The 24,739-nt window shown below is 33.9% G+C and overlaps 4 protein-coding genes across 5 annotated transcripts; 3 read left to right on the top strand and 1 right to left on the bottom strand.

The window, feature by feature from the left end:
- Nucleotides 1-1,405: 1,405 nt before the first annotated feature.
- Nucleotides 1,406-2,952, top strand: LOC105336781 (neuronal acetylcholine receptor subunit non-alpha-2). Its single transcript, XM_011441239.4, has one exon. The coding sequence runs from the start codon at nucleotides 1,505-1,507 to the stop codon at nucleotides 2,774-2,776; it is 1,272 nt and encodes a 423-aa protein (XP_011439541.3). The 5' UTR covers nucleotides 1,406-1,504; the 3' UTR covers nucleotides 2,777-2,952.
- Nucleotides 2,953-3,891: 939 nt separating this feature from the next.
- LOC105336763 (polyamine-modulated factor 1) lies at nucleotides 3,892-8,437 on the bottom strand. The gene is made up of 5 exons (XM_011441199.4): nucleotides 8,177-8,437; nucleotides 7,023-7,128; nucleotides 6,515-6,615; nucleotides 5,989-6,187; nucleotides 3,892-4,655 (listed from the first exon to the last, which is right to left on the bottom strand). The coding sequence occupies exons 1-5, from the start codon at nucleotides 8,332-8,334 to the stop codon at nucleotides 4,572-4,574; spliced, it is 648 nt and encodes a 215-aa protein (XP_011439501.3). The 5' UTR covers nucleotides 8,335-8,437; the 3' UTR covers nucleotides 3,892-4,571.
- Nucleotides 8,438-8,604: 167 nt separating this feature from the next.
- LOC105336764 (ribitol 5-phosphate transferase FKRP-like) lies at nucleotides 8,605-10,257 on the top strand. The gene has a single exon (XM_011441200.4). It carries the CDS (start codon nucleotides 8,638-8,640, stop codon nucleotides 10,111-10,113), a length of 1,476 nt encoding a protein of 491 aa, XP_011439502.3. The 5' UTR covers nucleotides 8,605-8,637; the 3' UTR covers nucleotides 10,114-10,257.
- A 3,183-nt stretch (nucleotides 10,258-13,440) lies between these two features.
- Nucleotides 13,441-24,655, top strand: LOC105336765 (aprataxin and PNK-like factor). 2 transcript variants are annotated; one of them, XM_011441201.4, is made up of 14 exons: nucleotides 13,441-13,753; nucleotides 14,975-15,046; nucleotides 15,266-15,423; nucleotides 16,265-16,311; nucleotides 17,232-17,251; nucleotides 17,354-17,519; nucleotides 18,148-18,268; nucleotides 18,609-18,787; nucleotides 19,491-19,633; nucleotides 20,250-20,487; nucleotides 20,569-20,854; nucleotides 21,066-21,170; nucleotides 21,839-21,906; nucleotides 22,813-24,655. In XM_011441201.4, the coding sequence occupies exons 1-14, from the start codon at nucleotides 13,664-13,666 to the stop codon at nucleotides 23,028-23,030; spliced, it is 1,911 nt and encodes a 636-aa protein (XP_011439503.3). In that variant the 5' UTR covers nucleotides 13,441-13,663; the 3' UTR covers nucleotides 23,031-24,655. The 2 variants fall into 2 exon arrangements, with proteins under 2 accessions (XP_011439503.3, XP_011439504.3); XM_011441202.4 differs by lacking the exon at nucleotides 21,839-21,906.
- The last annotated feature ends 84 nt before the right edge of the window (nucleotides 24,656-24,739 follow it).

Genomic DNA, 24,739 nt, shown 5'->3' with positions numbered 1-24,739 from the left:
GCCAAGTTTGATAGAAATTGGCCCAGTGGTTCTTGAGAAGATGTTGAAAAAGTGAAAAGTTTAAGAGACAGACAGACGGACGGACAGACGTAAGACAGACAAAAAGTGATCAGAATAGCTCACTTGAGCTTTCAGCTCAGGTGAGCTAAAAATGAATCGCAAATTTCTAATCTGATAATCTTGTTTGTGAAAAAAGAAGTATAGACATTATTTGATATAAAATTTGGATGACAGAAATTTTGATACAACATATAAAAACCGTTTATTATACACAAACAGGTTAGAATATGGTTACAATCATGATGTATAACTCCACCACCGAAGCTGGAGACATCGCCATGTACAAATGACAAATTTGGCGATAGGTTATTAGAGGGACGGGATATTGCAGTCCTCAAAAAGCAGTGTATCTACGTGTACTTTGTTTGAGAGTCATTTCAACCTATATTTACTAAATACAAAGTATGTGTCTAGAACAAGCATGAGGGAACCACAAAGCCCGGAGAGTTTGTTTATGGGGGGTTGCTTGTTTGCTTTTGATTTGTGTATTGTATACCAACCAGCCTTTCTACTTGTATCAATACACGGCAATCACGCCACGTCAATTCTGGAAGTTCTATAAAGAATAATATGCTGTAAATAGACCTTCGATACTCGTATAATTTTCTAAACTGTTTTTATTTAAATTTCAAATGCTATACTTGAACAATGGGAATATTTAACAACAACAAAAGTTTTTTTTAAGATTTCAGTATTTGATCAATGTTTTTTTTAATGAAAAAGTATTGTCTATGTGATAATTAAAATTCATATATTTATTTTAAAAACAATACTTATTGTTGGTCATAGCGCCAAAAAATCTTTAAAATTGGTCTGAACATTAATATCGGAAATCAAACATTTTGCAAATCAAATCAAAGGCTCTAGTAGCACTGATTGCGGATAATTTCGACATAGTTTAGAATGGAACGCTTTGACAATACAATACTCCCCACAGCAGACAAAAATAATATTTATTTAGCCATTTGTAGAAATATTTCTTTGTTATTACTGAAGATAACTGTGTTATGTTGGGTTAATATTTCGATTTTAGTCAACTCATGGTCTCTGATAATAAACAAAGGGATGTTAGCCCATGAAAATTGACAATGAGCTATTAAGTTAATGTACCGGGTATTAATTAATACAACCAATGAACGTGAAGGTAGCCTACCGCATCATCGAGCCATGAATGAAACTAATTTAAAAACAATTAATTGCATGATTAAAAATTTCCCCACTAACAAGGTGGAAAAAATACAAGATTTTAATTCTAGAACTATTTTTTTCTTCAACAGCGTTTCTTTTGCGTTTAAACGCTGTATGGAAAATCTCGGGATTTCACAAGGGGTTTAATAGACTATTTGATACTGACTGTGAAACAATTATGCGCGGTCCCTGATGCGTATAAACCGGCCTCGGTTTTTGCTGTCGTCCCACTATGTGTACATGATTTAAAGTTAAAATGAAGACGAACATTCCTCTCTCCGTGGTTTTTCTTACTGCTGCCGTCTCGTCTACAAATTACAATACAGTGCATAATCTTACAGACACGCTACTGAATGGCTACAACAAAATGGTCCGCGGAAGCAAAGACATGACCGGCAAAACCACCGTGCGATTCACCTTTCAGATCGTGAACATTGTGGAGTTCGATGAACGAAACGGGAAACTCTCGATCACCGGGTTTTTCTTTCTGCAGTGGAATGATTACAGAATGACATGGGACCCCGAGCAGTATAACGCCACTACCTCTCTTATGTTCGTCACCGAGGACGTTTGGACGCCTAACATCATCCTCTCGAGTGCTCACAGCGACTTTCGGGGACTGGGAGTCAAAGAGCTACCCATCAGATTTGACAATACCGGAAATTCTTACTGGTATCCAGCGGATGTTTTCAAGACGGCTTGTACCCCGGATATTTACTACTACCCATACGATACCCAGATATGTGATATTTTCTTCAGTTTTTGGGGATACGGTGTTAACGAGGTGGGCTTTCAGCCTTTCATTGACGAAGTCAACAGGTACGTGTATACTGAACACGGGTTATGGAATCTAACGGAATCTTCAGTTGGAGCTATTGAAGACGCGAGAGCGAACTTAATTTTCCTCTATATCCAACTCAAGTTGACCCGGATGCCAGAGTTCTACTTGATCAACATGATCCTTCCAGTCATGACTATAGGCATGCTGAACATTCTCGTCTTCCTTCTCCCCGCGGAGTCGGGCGAGAGGGTCGGGTTCTCCATTACAGTGCTGCTGGCCATTGCAGTGTTCCAGACGATCGCCTCGGAGAAACTTCCGGCGATCTCCCGACCACAAGTTTCCTTGCTTTGTATCAAGCTTCTGGTAGACCTGTGTCTAAGTGTTTTAGTGACCACTCTAGCCATTGTTTCTTTGTATTTCTATGACATGTCTGATTCCAGGAAAGTGCCTGATTGTCTTCGCGCTATTTGTAAAGTGATTTTATGCAAAAAATGTGAAAAAGACAAGGAGAAAGACAAGGAAGGGTACCAAGAAGAGGAAACGTACAAGATTTATCAAATAATCGACGGACAACAAATTACTGCTTCTATATCGATCAGTGACAACCACTCGTCTAACGACGAGGGGTCAAAGTGCACGGATATCACGTGGGTAGATATCGGACGCTGCAGCGATATCGTTTTTGCAGTTTTTTCAATTTTAGCCTTCATCGCATCAAATGTTGTGTTTGCTGTTTTAGCCATGTAGAGATTAATGAAATGTGCATTTGCTATTGCCAAAGATTCAAGAGGAAAAGAGTCTATATTTCTTATACTTCACATTATTTCTTGCTGTATTTCCTGACAGTAAAATTGTACAAGTCATATATGGTTTACTCTAGTATAAGTCAGATTAAGAAAAAATACATTATAATTGCCAAAGCACTTTAATTTGTTGGCTGTGTCCTTGTAAAAGTCGCTTTAATGTTTTGTCTCAGTATGCCATCTAAAAAATGGTACATGTACCAGATTACACTACAAACTTTTTTGTGTTCACAGCACAGGCACGTGACAAGCTCCCGTATCTCCGGACTCATCTACGAAGAGACCCGAGGTGTCCTGAAGTTGTTCATTGTGAATGCATTAAAATTGAACATTTTTGAGTGCCTGTGGTTCAAAGAGATAAATTGAATGTTTTACTCAGTATGGATATTTAGCAAAAATTTGTAATTACAAAGTGAAACATTGTATCAAAGAAATATCTGGATAAATTTGCAAAATAGAAAAGTCCTTTTAGTAAACTGAAACTTTAAGTGTTCGCTGATAAGTATACAATTTATAAGAAATTAAACTGCATGTATACATGGATCATTCATAAAAATGTCCATAAACTTTATGGCATTAAGGTATTGAGGAAGTTAATATAGGAATACCCAGCAGTAGTCTCTAAGCTAATGACTACAACACATATGGTGTTAATTTATTAATATAAATCTTGTTCGCTTATCATTCCTTATATAACCTTCTCATCGTAATCAGAATTGAAAATTGATGTCATTTTACCATGCGTTTAACATCTGTACAACATTCAGAGAAACATTAATTTTCTACTTTTCCATACAATAAGACTTATCTAAGATCCTGATTATCACAGCAAGCCAAAAAAGATCGCTCTCCAAGATACTGCACAAAGATAATAGCATCAATAGTTCAGACATTTCTCAATCTGTACAATTCAACAAAAAGTTTATACAGACATATACAGCTTGTGTGTTTTTTCTTTGTTTACTAGGTTTTTGTTTTGCTTAGTGTTTCATTTATTTTTCTATTTGTTCCTTTCTTTCTGTAACGCGAATTGACACGCAAAAGATGACAGCAAGTCTATTTATTTAGGGTCACTGGACCTCTCGATTTAATGAATAGAGACTCATCACAAGCAGTTTTTGTTGTAGGATGTTTTAACAAAAGCTTTTTTATTCAAATAAAGAATTGGAATTGTAAAGTACTTGAATTTCACAACTCTTCATCAAACATATTTCATCAGAACATTTAAAAGAATGCTAAGAACTAAGTGTTGTGATGTAAGATGTAGATTGCTTTGCTCGTTGAAGCCTCACTGAATAAAGCTTATAAAATTTTATAATATAATATTATCTGCGAAATACAAAGCAAAAGAAAAAAATAGCATTTATGTAGACTGTTTCACCTTCCCAAGTCAACGTTTGTTTTTTTAAAAGATTAATGGCTTAACTCCAAAAGATTAAGTTGAAAAACACCTAGTAGTAACTACATGCATGACTAGCTGTGCTTATGTATACATAAAAAGACAGTATGCAGACATACGAGTGGAAAGAGACTGGACATAAGGAACCTCACTTACAGAGGAAAATAATGGATATAATGCACATTTGGGACATACATGTAAGAGCAGAACTCTTCCACTGAGTGAACAGCAACAGTCCAATATTTTCTGACAGTCAATATAAACAGTTCTGTGTCCATTATTTAAGTCTCGCACTAATACACACTAAAGGTTTTTGTTGTAGATAATTTGCTGGCAGAAATCATCTTATACTGGAATGACTGGAATATTTCAGGAGAAACTTCTTGGTCGCTTCCATATCAAAGCTGTCCACGATCTGATCAATCTGTAATTAAGTTCATTATAAAATCAGCCACCCACGATACTATATACATCTTATACAAGGCTATTGGAAAAGATTTTATGTGTCATAAGTCAACCACTGTGCAGCAATGTGAAGACATAATGTTGCCATAATCATAAGCACATATGGTTATCATCTCATAAAACTTGTCACAGCAACCATGTGTTGATGACTGATGTGCTGATGACTCTACCAAAATGGACAATCGCTTCATATTTTTTTTTGGCTCCACTTAAATCCTTGTGAAACACTCCAAATTCATCATGACAGTAGGTTTTATAACAATTCTCTCACTTTATTTCTTTTACAGGTCTCAATTAAGATTATACATTTATTAAGGCATTATGATTTAAAAGTCCGTTAAACATTTTCTAATTTGATATATGCATTAAAATTAAGCATGCTGCCTGCAGGAGGTTATTAATAAAACAAAATGAAAACAAAACTATCAGTTCTTTGTACTATACATTATTGTAATATTTTTTAATTTAAAAGCTGGGAATAATTTTTTTCTATAGAAATAAAAACAAGAAAATTATTAGCTAGTAAATAAACTGTAAAACCAATGCTTGTGCTAATAAAATAATGACATTAAAAATGATATTTAAAAAATATTGACAATGAAATGAAGAAAGGCCCTGGGGTTCAAGATCATATTAGACATTTTAATAGCCTTATGATGGGATTGTGTACACTGTCTTAAAAGCTTTGTCATAGAACTGCATGGATTTAGACTGTTACACTTGTATTGAATATTATTTACCACAATGTTAAATTTCAGTACATACTGCGGGTATTTCAACTGTCAACATAAGATATTAGCAGTTTTAAATTGATTCAATAAAATCCTTATCAAGTTTAAAGATTTGTGACATTATCCTAGGGACTGTATAAATAATGCAGTATTTTTTCTTAACTGTTTGTTTTCTATTTTAAACTTAGAATGAGATGTGGCATTTGATTTGAAAATCTTTTGGAAAAGAGACTGTCAAACATTTAACAGACACCATACAATGTAGATACAGAAAAACATTAATTAAATCCATCTCCATGCCATGAGGAGTATAGGGCTGGAGCTTAACCAAGTTTCTGTGGTGCTAAGCAGATGAGTCATTGACCCTCCCCAGATGGAACACCAGTCCAATGCAGGTTAACTCCCAGCATAAACTGGTACCCATTCCAGCTGGGTGGACTGAGACAATGTAGTTAATGATATAGTGTCTTGTCTAAGGACTCAACACACATCAAGTGACCACAAATAATTTGAAATAAATAAAAATAAACATTGAAGCTTATTTCACATAGTAAGACAAACCTCTTTCCATTGCTGTGCCTTCTGTTCAATTTTCTGCTGTGTATGTTCAAGTTTGGACTGTCTCGCTCGAGCAGCGTCTTTAAGAAGTTTGTTCTGAGATTGGAGATCAGATAGGATTCCTTGCAAACGTTCTTTCTCTTTCAGTTTGTAAGGGGCTGTGTGAGCCAATAGATCCTGTTTGGCATTGCCAGAGGGTCTCCTAGGAAAGAAAAATAGTAGAATAAAACCCTTCAAATATCCATCTGTTTAAAATAAACTAAACAGTTGAAGAGGCTTCAAAGTCACCTGCTATATGAGGATGAACAAGAGTAAAAATATTGGTTAATCTAATCAACCTAAAGTTAAATTTCATTACCATAATTCTTTGATAATCATTAAAAAACATTTTAAGAAAGCTGTGTTTTCTATTTATAAAATTTGGGGAAAATTAAAGATGTTAAAGATTTACAAAGGAACAACCTTTAATAACTGTATGTAAAGTTAGTACATGTACATAAACACACAAAAAAAATCAAATAAACATTACCAAACTTTCTTCCCTTTGTGCGGGTTTTCATCAATCAAATCATTCAAGCCATTCAGTAACTTTCCAATGTTCTCTTCTTTCAGCATCCAATCTATTTCCTCCTAAATATACATGTCTGTTTACTCAAAATAAGTTATGTAGATTTACATATACATATCAGATACTGTAAACGTATACTACATTCGGCTGTGTTTTCTTTTTAGCGCTTTTGGCGGAATGAGGCAACCGCTAAATCAAGTACATCTCCAAATGTCATACATATATGTATTAGAATAGTCACATTCAGGAATACGCCAATTGAAATCCACGCCAACTTGTTCAAAAATAATATCCACCAAATATCATACACGCAAAATATAATACGTTTACAGTATATTGCTGCAAATGTTATTGTTTTTCTTTTACTTCCAGCCGACATTAACTAAGAAGATACAAAGAGTATTTAATGTTGATATATCTTATACAGCATGTAGTCACTGTCTTTAATAGTTAAATCAAATCAGCTTACTGCAATGTTAGCATTTAGCTGTGCCAGGAATTGTGCATGCATCTTTTTCAAATCTTGTGGGTGTCGCTTTCTCAGAGGATGCAAATGTTCCTTGAACAATGAAAATCTGAAGGAAAAAAAGAGGACTGGTAATCAGAGTGGGATTATATTAGAATGTGTTTGATTAAAACATTGTTTTAGTTTAAAGCAGCCACAAGAGGCCTTCACTATTATTTTTTATTACATTTGTACATGTATGACTGTGCTCCAGATAAAGTTAGGTACATTTATGGAAAAATAATTCAAACAGGATAATTTCCCAAAAAATGAAATAAATGCATATTTCACAGTTTGAGATATGGCCAGAAATTCCTTTTACCCCATTTCATTTGTAACCAGTTACAAGGCACTGTTTTCTGGTGACAGAAGTAACCATGACAACATATATGACATAACTGTTTACATTGTATTTTCTTTCTGTTAGATGGTTTATATTCATCCAGTAACAATGGTTACAGCTATATTTTCCTGATAACAAAGGGTAACTAAACAGACCTCTTTAGCAGTCTTTGTCTTAGTTTATTTGGTTACAATAATTACAACTATATGCTCTTAGTGACATAGGGTAATAGAGGTGACAGTCTTTCATTTTTACTGGGGGGAGGGGGGGGGGCTTATTTTATTTGGTTACATTGGTAACATTGTTTACAATTGTTACTCTAGCCCTAAACCCTTATCCTAACCCTACTCAGGCCCTAACCTAACGCTCACCGTATCCCTAACCTAAACTAACCCTAAATGGCTAATCAGACCCTAACCTTACCCTCACTCTAACCCTAAACACAAACCTAAACTTTGTAACCAATGTTACCAGTAACCACTGCGCGGCAACCTGTGATAAGTTTGTATATAATTTACAATCAAGCATTGTAACCAATGTTACCAATGTTATTGGTTACAAATAGAAAAAGCTAAAAGTCAGGACTAATTTCTGGTCATATACAATAATACATGATATATAATATGAACAGTTTGACTGTTTATATAATTTAAGTATAAGAGTGCATATTATGTTTTTCCATACCTATGAAAGAATTAGCCTAATTTCATTTAAGAACACTAAATGCATTAATTCAGATACCAGGATTTTGTGCAAAGTAAAGTTCAACTTGTACCTGATAGAGGAATAAAAATTGGACAAGCTGATGTCAAGGCACTGTTTGAATTGCTGCATGACCTTTCCATCAACAACCTGCGATTCATTTACATCCCCCAAAATTTGATCTGCTGACTCTTTGGCCTCAATTGGATCTTCACAGTTTTCCATACTCATGACGCTACAAGTGTAAATAAAATCAGATCTGTCTCGTTAAAGTTTAGTCGTTTATTTTTTTATTTTGAATTCCCGCGTCCATCTGATTCCAGAATTTTTGAACTGTCGATCCCGAACTTATAATTCACTAAAGTTTTTTGTTTTCTTTTAATTTTCGAATTATAGTTGAAATGAAAGCGTGTTTATACACATATATACAATGTATTTAGGTGCATACTCAAATTAACACACATGAATAAAATTACCTCTACTTTCATTTTCAACTTTCATTATCAATAAGTTACTTTCTCTTTAGTTTTCAGCATGAAGTGTTTTAGAAAGAAAAAAGTTGTTTTATGTCTGTTAATATGTAACATCATATTTGTGATTATTCTTTACTGTTTTCTTCAAACAGAAAAGGTAATCACAGACAACGTTAGGAAGAAAATCACATATACTGTGGTGATTCGAGAGTTTGAAGAATTTGATCACGATGTACCACAGACTGTTCGTCACATTCATACAGTGCTTGGGAATGATGTGCCGATATTTATTGTTGCTGACAAACTTACATATCCAAGGATGAATTTCTCAAACAGTGATGTTCAATCTATATTTATTTTGGACTTTGAAATGGATGGTAAAATCTCAACAGATACTGAAATTCTGAATGCCATCTCATCCGATTTAGTTATTTTTCTACAAGATGGAACAAGAATACACAACAAAAGTGTATTTGAACGACTTATTGAAGACTTCTTCCATTCCAAATTTTCTCAGGCATTTGCAGTGAAAACAGGCAATGACAATCTGAGATGCACAGGAATGCATATCAATTTACAAAGATGGCGAATGAAAATTACAACATTTGATGGATCAGAAGGGCATTGTGATTACATAGAAGGGGATCAAGCAATTCTAATTCGCACAGAAACATTGTCAATGCTTCCAAGTCCATGGTCAGTGCCATTAACATGGTCCATATATATGCAATTTGTTGTTAGAAGATGGAAATCTTTTGTGTATACCCCTGTGGTGTTTGTACCCAGAAAAGGGTTCAAAAATCCAAGCAGCATGAAGAAATTCCAACATGAAAAGAAGAAAAGGGAGGACAGTTTACTCAGGAAATTCAAAATTAAAGAAGTTGTGTATAAAACTGATGCTGACCATGAAAAGAAGTTTTATTACGGGTGCAACAGAGATTCTGAGCAATGTTATAGTTTGATCAATGACATTCCAGACTTTCTACACAGAGGAAAGTGGACCCCTCCCTGCTGTTTAAAAGCTCTGCGTGAAACAGCAGAGTATGTATTTGATATATTTAGCAATTACAGTATGAGATATTGGCTGGAAGGAGGAAGCCTTCTTGGTGCTGCTCGCTCAGGGGACATTATTCCATGGGATATCAGTGTAGACATTGGAATTTATATGGAAGACATTCAAAAATGTCAGCAATTGGTGAAAACAGGCAATTATGAGTTCGTTGATAAAAAGGGGTTCTTATGGGAAAAAGCAGAAGAGGGAGAATTTTATCGTGTGTTTTACAGTGTAACAAATAGAAATTATATCCAGATATTTCCATTTTATTCCAAAAATGGCATTATGACAAAAGATTTTTGGTTTAAAAGTCATAAACAGGATGTTGAATTTCCTGAGCATTTCCTTAAACCACTGTCCACCATAGCATTCATTGGGAAAAATGTGTCGGCCCCAAACCATGTACAAGAATTCTTAGAATTAAAATTTGGACAAGGTGCAATTGACAATCCTAAATATCCCAATGGGGTCTCAGTTTATTAGAAACATGCTTTGTACACTATTTGTCAATTCACGTGTGAATGAAAAAACTGAATAACAATTTTACAATTTATATGGGTATATTATCAAATTTTCAGTACACATATCAGCAATTTTATATACTATCTGTGCATTCCCTATATCATTCTCTATATTCAGTTGTTAATAAAAATGTTTACACAATGTTTAATTAACTTTTACCTGTGTGTACTTCTGACAAAACTGCTATATACAAAAATCAAGTTCATGTACTGGTATTCAAGAACCTCAATATGTTGTTCAATATATGTTCCAAACATCAGGCTCCTTTCATGGACAGTTCCAGAATAGAAATTATTTTATATATCTATTTTTCAAAATGAATAAAGAAGACAACTAAATTGGATTAATTACCTGTGACAAAATCAATTTGCTTACTAAGTATTATTTGTGAAGTCAAACTGTGTAAACAGGTACATTTTCTAGCTAAAACATTGAAATGTAAAGGCCCTGTCACACCAAGTTCCCACGGCGTGTTCGCGGCGTTTTAAAATTCATGGCATCGCCGTAGGATCGCAAGGAAAATTCAGAAAAAATGTACAATTTTATTTGAAAATTTTACAAGTGGAGATGTCACGGCGTCCTGACTGCGACTGGGACGTTCTTACGGAGCTCCCACGGCGTGTAACTGCGTTTCCACAGTTCTACTTGACTGCGCTCTCACCGAGTATTCGCCGAGCGCTCATGACGTGCTAGGAGTTTTTACCGCGCGTCCACGGCGTGCGCCGCGCGCTGACAGCGTTCACAAGACGTTCTTTACTTCTTGGTAGGTTAATGTTAATTTGTACAATTGTACGGGAAACAAACAAGAATTTACAACTAGTAAATAAACGATAAAAAGGTGTTTTGTTTTGATGAATAGGTACATTGTAATGAAAAGTAACTACTTCTAAATAATTGTGAAGGACTAGAACAATACTCTTTGTAGCCAGGTCTACAAAAATGTCCCGTTATTACATTTAGTTGTTAGAAAATACAGAAAAGATGTGAAAACATCAGAAAAACCAAATGGCATGAATTCCTTTGATAGGTCCTGTAATATTACCAAATGCTACTTTTTACATAGTCACCCACGTCCAGTTTGATAATTACTACATCGCTTGCTATTGTACAACATCCATTGTTATAGTTTTCGTGGTCTGGATGACAACGCACTAGAGACGTCGTGGGAGCGCGGTACAAACGCTAATAAACGCAGAAGAAACTTCAAGAGAGCGCGATGAACGCAGCAACAACTCTTTGGGGTCGCTGTGTGAACGCAGCCAAATGAAAAACAACTTGTTCAAACGCTGTGGATACGCTGTGAGAGCGCGATAGAGACGCAGTGAGATCCCAAAGGATTCCGAGAGGTCTCCGTGCAAGCGCAATTGACTTAACACTGCGATTAGCTGCGTTCATTGAGCGTGCCAACGGAGCTTTCGTGGCGCTGTTGGAGACCTTACGGCGCTGTCACGGCGACCTCACTCCGTTTCTATGACGTGTATATCAGAACGCAGAGCCACGGCGCGTACTTTGTGCATGTTCAAAGTGCGCACCGTCGCATGGCGTTCTAAAATGTTCTAGGCGATCCCACTGCGACGAACGAAGATGCCGTTGCGTTGTTACGGCGCTGTAGGAGACTCTACTGCGTTAACCTTGGCGTTTTACATTATTTAAGGACGCAGCGGCATCGCCGTGGGGACGTAGCTTTGGTGTGACAGGGGTTTAATGACGATAACAGGACTTTTATGAAACATGATTTTGATAGAGCTCGGCCAAGGCTCTCTGAAATCAACCAGATTTGTCTGGCTTTTGAGTTAAGACTACGCAATCGCTGCATATTTCGCTTGAAACCGCGTCATTCTTAACTTGTTTTGACGCAAGGAATAGATAGCTACGTCCTACTAACAGTCCAAGGTCTTGTTAAAATGGTTCTATTGTATATTTAAAAGTGATTACGATTACTGATTACAAATTGAACCTGATCCAGAAACCATTACCTATTGCCTACATACATGTTACATTTCTATACTTTAACTGCATACTAGTACATACTATTAGCAATTTATTGAATTCATTTGCATGCAACATATGTGCTATAAGATATTTTTATCCATTTTCATTTATTCACTAAAATGAGCAACTAACTCCATCTAAAACTATATTTAGCCGTTTTTATTACAGTATACTGACTAACTTAAATGAAGTCTTATAGAGAAAACGAATATAGACTATTTTTTTTGCCTGCTGTTCGATCCATGTTCAGAGTACGATGGTTGATCCAAAAGTCACAAATACATCATATAGACCTCGGAACCGGGGGGGGGGGGGGGGTTAGCCATAACCAAAGACCTTTAGACCTTTTTTTTGGCTTGTCAAAATATTTTATAATTCTAGCCCCCCCCCCCCCCCCCTTTCAATTTGCTTTCGACGCCACTGCATTCATTGAACCTGTGACATTTCTTTAGAATCAACCTACTGTATGTAATTTATGGATAAAATGCTTCTGTATATATGTACGTCATAGCTATTGGTTCGGAGGAAAAGTTCACAATAAAGTATGCTGGTATACTTTAACACCTGTAAACTTTGATTTACATGAGGAACAACATTTAAGAATGGTAAATCTTAGTTTCATTAAATGTTAGATTTCGGTCAACCATGACTGACTGTCATTTATATTCTTAAACCATGCATATATTTGACAAATATAAACTGTAACTGACGATCGGTAACTATATACACGTGAAGTTAGGGAGCATGATTTACATTATGATTTTTCAAGTTTTAAAACATTTTCAAATACAAATCTTTATATCATTTTAATTTATTCTAGTTAAAAAGAAAACTATACGGGTTAGATTAATTTAAATTAATGACTCGAATTAAGGTGGTATGAGATACCTCCATGTTGTGGCGTATTATTTATGTTATTTAACGAAATAAACAATAAAACTAGGTGTTATTTTATATATATAGTGTCTTTCCATAAACAGTTGTCTAACAGCGTAGCGCAGTGGGATAGATGGTTCACTACAAAACTGATAGTCATGATTTCGAATCCCTCTGAGGATTTTATAAAAAAAAAAATTATTTTATTTTTCCCAAAATATTTTAAATGTATCTTTAGTATAATGCTGTAAAATTTGGAAACTCTAAACCGGTGAAAGTATTTTTATTAGTATGTACTTAAATCTACACTAATATCGACAGATGCCCCAAACCACATTATAAAAAGAGGGCATTTAGAAATGTCTTTAGAAAAAAATGAATCGGGATCGGGTAAAATGAAATAAGAACTCTTTTGCAATTAAAGGTCAACTTGGTATCGAAAGCAATTTGAAGAAAAATAGCGTCATGGAACAGTTTTAATATTTGTGCATATAATGCACAAAATGCATTGTAGTTAAGCACATTGATACTATTTGTTCATAAAAATACAAATGAATATTTGATAGGTGATAAATCGTATTTGTCATCTTTATCCTTCCACTTCTCTGATTCGTTAAAGCCTGCAAACATCGCAACGGTCGTAATGACGTCGATAAAGCTGAAGCCAGACGAAGGGGACCTGATAGAAGTTCCTGTCGGAAAGACGGTCATTGGCCGTGGTGCATTCCTTAATGTATGTTGTAGGAATTTTCTGACACTAATGCATGCTTGATCATTATTTTTGCATTAGTATTTACAGTAAATAGATATAGAATCTTCTTTGTATAAGTATTGGGCAGATTTTAGCCAGGTACTTTATATAGTAACCTGCATGGTAAAAAGATGTGTACCCTAACAAAATGTTGGTTTTTTTTAATGCATAATTATTTTTATTACATTGATTGTTCTCATGCCAAAAATCACAGCAAATATATATGTAGTAGTTTGGTAACATGAAATTCTAACCGTTTTGTCTCAATCTAGTGTACACATATGTCATATAGGAACCTCAGTTCATAAGTTATTCTCAATGTAAACAATAATGGGTATTCTTAAGTGTGTCCTCTGGGTTGTCTTCCTATAGTCTGTCAGTTGATGCCTTGGCTCTGATTATGCCATTCTCTACAGTAACATGTTTGTGTGAGGTACGGCCACATAGTTCGATCACCAGGGCCGGATAGCTTAGTTCAGTGATAGTCCGTCCCAAGTTATTGGTTCCATCGCTTTTTGATGATTTTAGATAAAAACACTCATACCTGTGAAAGAAATGCATATGAAAACGATAAAAGGAAAAATGTCCAAAATATCTTCATTGACATAATATCATTTTTCAGTCATAAAAGTTCACAGGAACGAAATCAAATTACTTATGGAGATTTATAATGGGAAATTTTTACATCTTTTAACCATTTGTAACTCACTCGGAATACCTTGCACAGTTTTTCAATATTATCATCTGGGCTTCATTATGGCTGATGCAATGCAAAATCCCTGTAGACTTTCTAATTTGGGTTGTGTATTGGAACCTGCAGTGGTAAAGGGGGTGTTTCAAAATAGAGAATCTGGACATTTTTCATATTAGTGAATGAATGTAGTTTGAGCACAAAGGTGTTTATGATTATCGAAATATCAAGCGAAAAGTGGTGGAAGCAAAAACTCGGGACACAGTATAGTAAAGCATTTGACTAGAGAAATCAGGGGGCCTGGGTTAGCATTCTGGCTGATTTATCATTATTTTTTTCATTCTCTTACATCTGAAAACCATTCCAAAGCAAAATATTCGTTGCTAAAGTAAAATTTTATGTATTTAAGCAATTGAAAAATAGAATATATTTGTTTTATAGACATTTTCTGATTTTCCACTGATGATGCATTAGTTGAAAACAATTTTAATAAGATTGAATGTTTCTTTCAGGTTGTAGATAAAAGAGTGTCTCGGAATCATGGCATTTTGGAATTGGAAGACGGGAAATTATATTTGACACCTGTAAGTAAGAAAAGTATTAGTGAAAAAATTTGCGAACCCTTTGTTTGTTGATAGGTGATGAAAATAATGAATAGGCCCATCTGAAATTTATATATAAGATTTAAGTTAATAGTAAAAAAAAACTTCATATTAATATCCTTTTTCAATTTTTAACTGTTCAACTTTAAGAGTATTTTAAGTAAACAATACTCAATATCTCTTCTTTTTTGGCAAATACAGACACACAGTAATCCCTGCTTTCTGCGTAAGGATGGAGGAATAGTGCCCATGATAAAAGATCAGAAAAAGTTGATGGAAAATGATGAGACATTTGGCTTACTTAGGGATCGACTGTTTTTCAAAGTCATGTACGATGTACCTAATGGAACTACAAAAAGGTCATTTTTTAAAAAAATTTTGTTTTGAATTGTTGTTTTCAACAACATTTTACAAATGCTTTTTTTGATTAATGCTGTACAGGTATATTATTGGTATACTTAGTACATGTATTTACAAATCATTTTAGATGCAATATTACTCAAGTATTGCCAAGGGCTCATGTCCTATCACTGGGTTTTGCATTGCATTAATGGTAAACTTAATATCTAAATAACATGAATATTTATTATAAAGTAGAAGTTATTACAAAATGTTCATATTAGTAGTGAGTGCCTCTTGTCGGTGCTGTGCAAAGTGAGCTTAGTGGCCTATTGATTTTGTACAGAAAAATTTAAAAACTGCATCCCATTCTTTATAGCAAGAACTCCTTCATTTTAAACAGATGTTTGACCATTCATTCAAACCATTGTGAATTGTTGAGTACCAGTATTCAATAATTATAAAAATCTTAGAGCCCTAAACTTTTGTACTTCATTCCTTTATTTGTCAGAAAAAACAAAAACTTAGATAAAAAAATAATGTTGCAGTGAAATTTCATTTGTCTGATATTTCCCATGATATGTTGAATAGATGGATTTTTGTAAACTTCCAGAGAAGGGTAGAAACTGCATGTACCCTACTCTTTCATTGTTAACTGACCCCTGGGCTTATATACATGCATATTTTATTATTCATGTGTTATGCTTAAGAAATTTTGTAAAGTTTACAATATTTCTCTCTTGCAACTATTAGAGTACACTGAATCGTAAACATTTAATAAGACAGTAGTAAAATCCTTCTCTGGTATTTTTTGTATAGATTTGTTTGATAATATGTTTTAAATATATTTGAAAACTTTAGTGAAGAAAAAGAAATGTCTGATGTTGAGGAGCCATCAGAACATAATGGTAAGTGATCATTTGTTACTTTTAATTATATGAAAACAAGCAAGTACATTTGCATATGAAATTATATTTGCATAAGCTATATGCAAATATTTATATTTGCGTATCCATTGTTCTTTCCCACTGTAAGTCCATACTGAGGAACTGCAATTATTTTTCTATAATCGCAATTGCTCTGTCTGTATACTATGACGTCATAAAGGTGTGACGTCATATACTTTTCCATGACGTTATAGATTTAAACCACTACCATAGGATATATCATGTGTTTTTTTCCAACTCCATATAATTGATGTATTTAATTAAAACATGTCTTATAATAACATTTTAAAGGAATTACTGAGACAACATGTCATTGATTCTGTTAACAAATCTGTGTGAATTAAAAAGATACATTACAGTCTGAATGTTTATTTTTGATGCAATACCTGTATGTCAAGGTCTAGGCTAATACAAGGTATTTGTGAGTGGTAAAATGCAAATATAAGTAATAAACAACGATTATTTAGTGAACATGGCGTAATGAATAGCAACTGCTCTGCTGGCATATTTTCCATGATGCGCTAGTGCGCATCATGGAATATGCCAACAGAGCAATTGCCTTTCATAACGCCATGTTCACTAAATAACGTTGTTTATTTCTTAAGTGTACCGGGTATACTCAAATAATTTATTAAATTACAAAAGTTCTTCTTGATTCTAGCCTCACTTCATCTGGTAGTCTTGTAATTTAAGCTACTGGTACAGTTAACTGAATACACTGCATTTAAAATTTTCCCTTTATTCCTCCTCCTAAAGAAAAATGTTGTAACGTTTCAGGGACCTCCGAATAAAATATTTTTACATGAAGGTTGTGATCTCAGTTTTCATGATGTTTTGTTGTATTGAATTCTTAATTCATTTTTTGATAATGTTTATTTCAGGTGAAGAGAAATCAAAGAAGGTACACAAAATTTAAAACTTACATTCCTACACAAATGCAAATTGTCAAAATAATCTTTAGGTGTTTTTCATGTGGTTTTGTTGATATTGAATAATTTTTTAGCCGAAGGAAACATTAGATGTTAAAGAGGAGGAAAAAGACATTTTAAGTTCACCAGCAAAAAAGAAGAGGGTACTTCCAAACTGGATGGTAGAAATGGCTGGATCTTCAGCCACCAAAGCCTCCAAAGCCCCTAAAGCCAGCAGTAAAACCCCCTCTAAACCTGCAGGTATACTTCCCCCTTCCCTTAGAGACAAAAAAACCCAGTTTGTTCATATGTTTGAATTTTGACACTTATAATGCATGAACAAATTACATGTACTTATTTTTGGTAATTATTAAACAAGGCAAAAAGATAGCCATGCTCTCCAATTAGAAAACAAACAGTTCTGCATACTGTCTTATATCAAATTTAACAGATAGAGATTACTTTTTTTTCATAAAAAAGGAATTGAGTTGCCAGAATTATCATCACAAATTGATCATATTGTCTCAGCTCTTTTCATGTGTTGAAGGAGACAAATGTATCCATTTAAATCCATAATAAACTTAATTGACAAAGAACATGTATCTACCCTTCTGAAGCACCCATAAATTGATTGTTTTTAAGTGAAAACCTTAAACAATGAGGTTCCGAATACAAAAGATTCTTCAGTGTTCAGCTGCCTATATTGGTGGTGCCAATTTGAAACTTTTCTCAGATACTGGTGAAAATTTATAAATAGGACATTAATAAACACAAAATCATTCAGCCATAAATGAATTTATGCAAGTGACATATCCTTTATCCTTTACACCTTGAACAAGCTATGTATTCAACAGCAAATCAGTTTTCTGTAATGTCACAAACTTTACAGCTCCACCCAAAAAGAAGAAAGTGGAATCAGACAATGACTGGGATGAGGAAGAATCTGAGGAAGAGGTCAAGCCAAAAAGCAAAAGTCGAGGGCGACCTACCAAAATAGAAAAACCTAAAAGGTGAGAACAAATTCAGTATATCAACACTGACAACATGTGTGTGAACATGTTTATATAAATTGATGTTTTGTTTTTACATTTGTAACAGTTATGAATACAATATGTTTTCTAGATGTGTATTTATTTTTAAAAAATCATCAAAATACAACAAAATGTTCCATTTTACATGTTTTTTTCCCTGTTATGTTGCATATTGTTGTTTAACAAAGGATAAATTAGTTTGAGATGCATTTTTAAAACTATCATCTTTAGATTTACAAAGTTGGTATAAAGATATGTAGTACGATTTTCCAAAGCAACTGACATCTAAAAATAAAAGAATATGTATATTGATTTTTAGAGAAGCAAAGAAGTCCAAGTATGCAGAATCCAGTGGAGAAGAGGAGCAAAGCGAGGAATCTGAGGAGGAGGAGGAAGAAGAAGTCAAGCCAAAGAAGGGCAGAGGGAGGAGGAATGATCAGGGCTCTAATAAGAGTGGGCGTCCCTCGCGGTCCGCTGCCTGTAAACGTGGGAGCTATGGTAAGTTTGAAATAGACCTCAGGAAAGAGGAAAGTCATCCATTATCAAAGACACACAATCAACATCGTTGATTGTATCTCTAAATCTCACTATGCATACTTATGGTTATATTAAGTTAATAGTACAAGAAAAATTCATTATATATTCATACAGTAAAAACATTACTAAAGCAAAATTCTCAATAAGTTCATACAGAAACTAAACTAATCCTTTGAAACTATGTTTCCTCCCCACTTCTTAACACACTTTTATTGTTAAGTATTTACTCTATGAACATGACGTGTTTACTCTCTTTGAATATGATGTGTTTACTCTCTTTGAACATGATGTGTTTACTCTCTATAAACATAAAATGTTTACTCAATATAAACATGATGTGTTTACTCTCTATGAACATGATGTGTTTACTCTCTATGGACATGAAGTGTTTACTCTCTATGAACATGATGTGTTTACTCTCTATGAACATGATGTGTTTACTCTCTATGAACATGATGTGTTTACTCTCTATGAACATGACGTGTTTACTCTCAACGAACATGATGTCTATACTCTCTTTGAATATGATGTTTACTCTCTATGAACATAAAACATTTACTCTCTATGAAGACTTTTACTCTCTATGAACGTGATGTGTTTAATCTCTATGAACATGATGTGTTTACTCTCTTTGAATATGGTGTGTACATGTATGTTTTTGCAGTGGATGACTTTGTGGCCCCAGATGACATGTCTGAGCCAGAGGAAGAGGAAGAAGATGACTCGGACAAGAACCAGGACAGCGACTTCCAGATCAGCGGCCTGGAGGAATCTGGGAGTGACTGGGAAATGTCCCAAAGGTCAAAGGTAAGAGTTCATCGTGTCAAGCCAAGTCTCTACTTTCCAGTGCTGCCTAAGCACCTAAAGTATTTGTTTAACTTAATAAACCATGCACTGTTACTGTATTAGCCAGAATTATGATATTTTATATTAATTGCAATTTGGTTATCAAAGGTTGTATTAAAGGTCACTATGACTATGCTTTACTGGGTTTGACAAATGTTGTAAAAAGTTATGAGATATTTTACATATTGACCATGGTTTGTGATGAGAGAAACAGTTGGAGATGTGGAAAGCAAGCAACTCAACCCGAAAATTATAAATTACAGTATATCCCCTTTTTTTTTGCGTGTCACAAAATTTGTGAAAATGAGAAAATTGTGAGGCATTTTTAATTTGCAGTTGTCATTTTTATGATTTTAAAAAAGGTTCTTATAGAAAATAATACAGAATATAATTTCTGCGTATTCAATAATTTGCGATTTAAAAAATATCGCGAAAAAAGCAAAAATTAGATCATGTTGAAAATTACGGATATATGGTAAATAGTTTATGCAGAGGATATTAAATTAATTTTAATACAAAAAATAGATATGATATTAAAATAAATTTATAAATAACATGCAAATATTTCCACATATAGAAACAGAAACCAACCAGACAAGGTACAAGAAAATCCGCCCGTCACGGGAGAAAGAAGAGGTACACATCAGACTTCTCAGATGAGGATGATGAGGAATATGTACCTCGCCCCACCAAGAGGAGGGCTAGCATGTCTGCCAACAAAAAATTCAAATCCTACAAACGTGATGACGACAGTGAAGAAGATTCAGAGGATGAGAAACCTTCCAAGAAATCACCAAAGAAAGGCCGTGGTCGAGGTAAGTTTGAAACAAACAGGAGGTAGAAAGTTGTTTTGTTGGTTTAAGGCGGGTTATTTACTCATGACAAACAATTTACAGGGACACCAGCAAAAGGAAGAAGGCGGAGGAATGTATCGGAGTCAGAGGAGGAGGAAAGTGAAGAGGAGGAGGAAGAATCAGAAGAGGAGGTGAAGAAAAAGTCAAAGAAAAAGAAACAGAGTTCTGAGGAAGAAGAGGAGGAATCTGAGGAAGAAAAGCCAAAGAAGAAGAAAGCAAAGGCAGAGAGTGAAAGTGAAGAGGAAACCTCCAGCAAGGAGAAAAAAGATGCTAAGCCTGCTGGGAAAAAGAGACGCCGTCCTTGTCAGTTTGGGAAAAAATGCTACAGGTAAAAATAGGGGAAATTTGCATACTTGTTTTCAAGGATAATTGACTTGAAAATGAATTTTTGAAGTATAACTTTTGGAAATTAACTCAAGGTAATTGACATGAATTTTACACTGAAAAAAAAGTGTGCAACAAATCTTCTAATAAAGCCAGTAGCTTTGAAATTATTCCTCAACAGATCTAGTAAATTAGAGCAAAAAATTATATTTTAGGAAAAATCCTGTGCATTTTAAAGACTACTGCCATCCAGGTGATGAGAGCTATGAAGCCAGTGATGAGGATAAAGGTAGCAACCAATATGGTTCCGACAGCTACAGGTGAGTTCTGGTGCAGGTTATTGGGTCAACACAGTATGCATAAAAGCAATACAGCAATGTAAAAAAGGAAAATTTGTTGGTTTGATTTATGGCTGCCTTTAAATCGATCCTATAAGGATATATGTGGTACATCATGTATCTATATACAACTCAAAAGTTATATGTACTCCATAAATTGATGTGCAGTTTTCATATACATGATTACTAGGTTTATCGTGTCTCTGTTCATATGTATAAAAACCTTTTGTAAGATGTCAAGTAGGTTCATGTACTGTGGTTTTATATTCATGCCCAATTTTCAAGGGCAGCCATTTTCAAGGATTTATTGATTCATAAATTTGTGGACAATTGCAAGTTATAGCATTACCAATAACATTTCTTCTTCTTAATGCAATGAACATTTGATTTCTTGGTTCAGCTTTGCAACAAAAGCCACAAAAAATTGATTGTAACAAAAACTGATGAAGCCACAGTATTTTGGAAAGAAAGGCAAAGGCTTTTCTTTGTCTCTTTTTGTGTTTAGATATGCCTAAAAGAATGAAATGACTCTTTGCTGATATTGATGAACTGGTAGATAAAATTTCATTTAATATTTTAATTTGATGTCAATTATTTTGTCAGGAAATCATTAAGTATAAAAATAAGAGCATTATTTGCTGAAATTTTAGGATAAGTCCTGGCCATGGAAGCCTGTTTTCACATGCAATGAAACTGTCCTCACAATCAGCAAAGAAAGGTCAGTAGGTCAGTCAGCTGTTGTATGCTGGCACAGCCTCCCAAACACTTACTAGTACTAGAGCTAATATTAAGTAATGATGGCCTTAGTCAACTCTATAGCTTTGTGTGCATATCATATTGTCCAAGGTTTCTGTAACTAAGTTTTACTGTATCAACATTTGTTAGCCAATAAAACTGTAAAATTATTATGGAAATCACAAAAAAGTGACAAAACCCCAGGAACCTTGGACAGAGTGTATGCATTACCTCCAATTACTAGTACTCTACAGATTCAATATTTGTCTGTAGCCTCTTTACACAAATTTCTTTTAAAAAAGAAACAATGTTGTGTCTCCTAGTAAATGTAGAAAACTCATAAACATTTACATGTACTATATTTCATATAATCATATTTTTACTGACTTGATTGACAAACAATTTAATATGTTATAAAAGTTTGAATGTTTTTAGCCACGGTTTGTTGTAGAGCCCCCGTGAAGCTCTGAGACTTTTGTATTTCATATTTAGTACTTACAAACAGATATCCATAATTAACAAGTTTTCTATAAATCAGTGATGAATTGCTTGATACATTTACTTTTGTCATTCTTGAGAGTTTTTTAGGTAAAAAAACACCTGAAAAAAACCCACATTGCTACATGTTGAATAATTTAGCAGACTTTTAGATTGAAAAATACTTTTCAAAAACCTAATGTATTACCATAGAATTTATATGCTGAATAAAAGAATTCAAACTATAAAGTATAAAAGATTTCATATGCATAAAAATTTTCAATAATATTCTTTGCAATTTTAGGCAATTTCAGTATAGTTTTTTTTACAGCTGTACTTTTTTCACGTCCATAATAGTAGTGCATCAATCGTAAATAGGCTAATAGATCACTTCTTAATATTGGTTTTTCAGCTAGCAAGGTTTCTACTGGAGATGATGATGATGGACTACCAAACACATACGACTACAATGACAGTTTTATCGACGATGACGTTGATTCCAACTCCTCGAACGCAGACCCCGAGGGGGAAGACTCTGACTATGTTCCGGAGGATTCCCAAGACCTGAGAGATCTCAGAAAAGAGGCGGGAAAGTTTATGAAGAATAAGAAAATGCAGCAGAAACTATAATGTCCATCAAATGGACTGTCGAAATATGGCCATGAAGACTTTTTTTTTTATTTAGTTTTGTCAATGTTAAAAAAAAACATACACATTTCTTTTATCATCAAAAACAGTAATCATTTATATTGTTATACATATACTTATTTTCTAGGTTTTTTTTGTTTAAATATTTTTCAAAGCATTTTTTGTTCCTCTGTCATCCAGAAAAAAATGTATTATTTGAAATTTAACATAAAACATACTTGCAAGACTAATCACTCAAAAACAAAAAATAGGAAATGTCCTCTGAAAGTGTTATCTGCAAGAGTTCTTGGTTTAAAATAATTTGATATAATAATAATATTTAAATTTCTGGTATCTCTACTAAACTTTCCCTAAGCTGATGTGATGGTCAGTCAAATTACATTCATAAATCTAAGTAAAGTTAATGGGTTAGGGTAGACCTAATAATATCAGTAAGTCATTCCTTTAAAGAATACCTGCAAAAGCCAGTCAGTTTTTGATATTATGGAAATCTATGTTAAAAAAAAACATCATCCTGAAAATTTTACTGCAATCGCATAAGTACTTATTATCGAATCATTTTACATTTAGTGAATGTTAACTATAACGAAAAATCGTTGGGATTTTGTTTGGTTTTTTTACATTCACGTTTTTATCATTTTTGCAGTCGATATTTTTACTATTCATGTATTTTAAGCCATTATCTATGATGTTTCTTCCCCAATTTTCATGAAAGGTTACAAAACCTTCTTCATTTTGATTTTTGGTAATCATCATCATCTTCGTTGTCAACATCTTCTCTACCACGTTTCAAATGTGTTCATTTTATTCCTCCAGTGTGCATGGGAATGTCTGAACTGAATCCAGGAATGAGTTATGTACATTTTTATCACTTCACAAGGATTATGTAAAATATTTGAGTTGGAAAAATCTAAACCTTTTAGTCTGCAGGTTCAGGACTTTCCGTACTGCCCTTTGTACCTGTAGGATTACAGGGAGGTTGTTTACATGTACATATAATCAAATGCAGTCTTATTGTTTTGGTCTATATGTTTAGTATTCCAGCGATTTATTATACAATAAATGCTTGATGTTTTAGTTTTCATGTAGTGAATGTTTTATGTCGGAGACATGTACGATTGATTTTGTTTTCGTTTTTCTCCTGCATTTGTCCACTTTGATAAAATTTATTGATCTCTTTCAAAATTTTACTCTGACTACTTTCGTATCTACGCAAACTGGATAAAGTTTATAATGTATTAAGAATCATAGGTTTGTTGTTGGCACTGTGCCCAGGATGTGCTACACTCCCTGAATTTAGAATTGAATTGATATTGAAAGTTTTTATCTCAACTGATTTATTCTCAGCAATATCTTGATCTTTGAATACATAGTAATTTTGTACATTTGTACATCATATGTTTTTGTCAATCATTGTCCTTAATCATCAGTTGCATGCATACATATGAAAGAAAAATTTGGTGTAAATATTTACATCAGTGGTGTTTTGTGTGTCTAGAAAAAAATTAGAAGGACTATAACTGCTACATTTCATAAAAAAAGTAGCCAAGTTAATGTCTGTTGTATTTACATCTACCGGTAAATAAAGCAGTAAGTACAGATAATATTTGCATCATTATACCTTTGTGCTTTGCATTAGTTGAATAATTGAGTCAAGATACCCTCAATTAAGAAATAAACTCATTTTTAAC

The sequence above is a fragment of the Magallana gigas genome, chromosome 6 (genome assembly GCF_963853765.1).
Source record: "Magallana gigas chromosome 6, xbMagGiga1.1, whole genome shotgun sequence".
Lineage (NCBI taxonomy): Eukaryota > Metazoa > Mollusca > Bivalvia > Ostreida > Ostreidae > Magallana > Magallana gigas.
Note: the sequence above shows the minus strand (reverse complement) of the source record. Positions and strands in the feature narration are given on the sequence as shown.

Bases quoted from the DNA above. Each gene is read 5' to 3' on its own strand.
- LOC105336781 (XM_011441239.4), top strand. From the start codon at position 1,505: ATGAAGACGAACATTCCTCTCTCCGTGGTTTTTCTTACTGCTGCCGTC.
- LOC105336763 (XM_011441199.4), bottom strand. From the start codon at position 8,334: ATGAGTATGGAAAACTGTGAAGATCCAATTGAGGCCAAAGAGTCAGCA. The intron at 7,129-8,176 runs GTACAAGTTGAA...TTTTTCCTTCAG, and splicing joins AATTTTTATTCCTCTATCAG to ATTTTCATTGTTCAAGGAAC. The intron at 6,188-6,514 runs GTAATGTTTATT...TTTCTTTCCTAG, and splicing joins CACAAAGGGAAGAAAGTTTG to GAGACCCTCTGGCAATGCCA.
- LOC105336764 (XM_011441200.4), top strand. From the start codon at position 8,638: ATGAAGTGTTTTAGAAAGAAAAAAGTTGTTTTATGTCTGTTAATATGT.
- LOC105336765 (XM_011441201.4), top strand. From the start codon at position 13,664: ATGACGTCGATAAAGCTGAAGCCAGACGAAGGGGACCTGATAGAAGTT. The intron at 18,269-18,608 runs GTGAGAACAAAT...ATTGATTTTTAG, and splicing joins AAAATAGAAAAACCTAAAAG to AGAAGCAAAGAAGTCCAAGT. The intron at 21,171-21,838 runs GTGAGTTCTGGT...CTGAAATTTTAG, and splicing joins TATGGTTCCGACAGCTACAG to GATAAGTCCTGGCCATGGAA.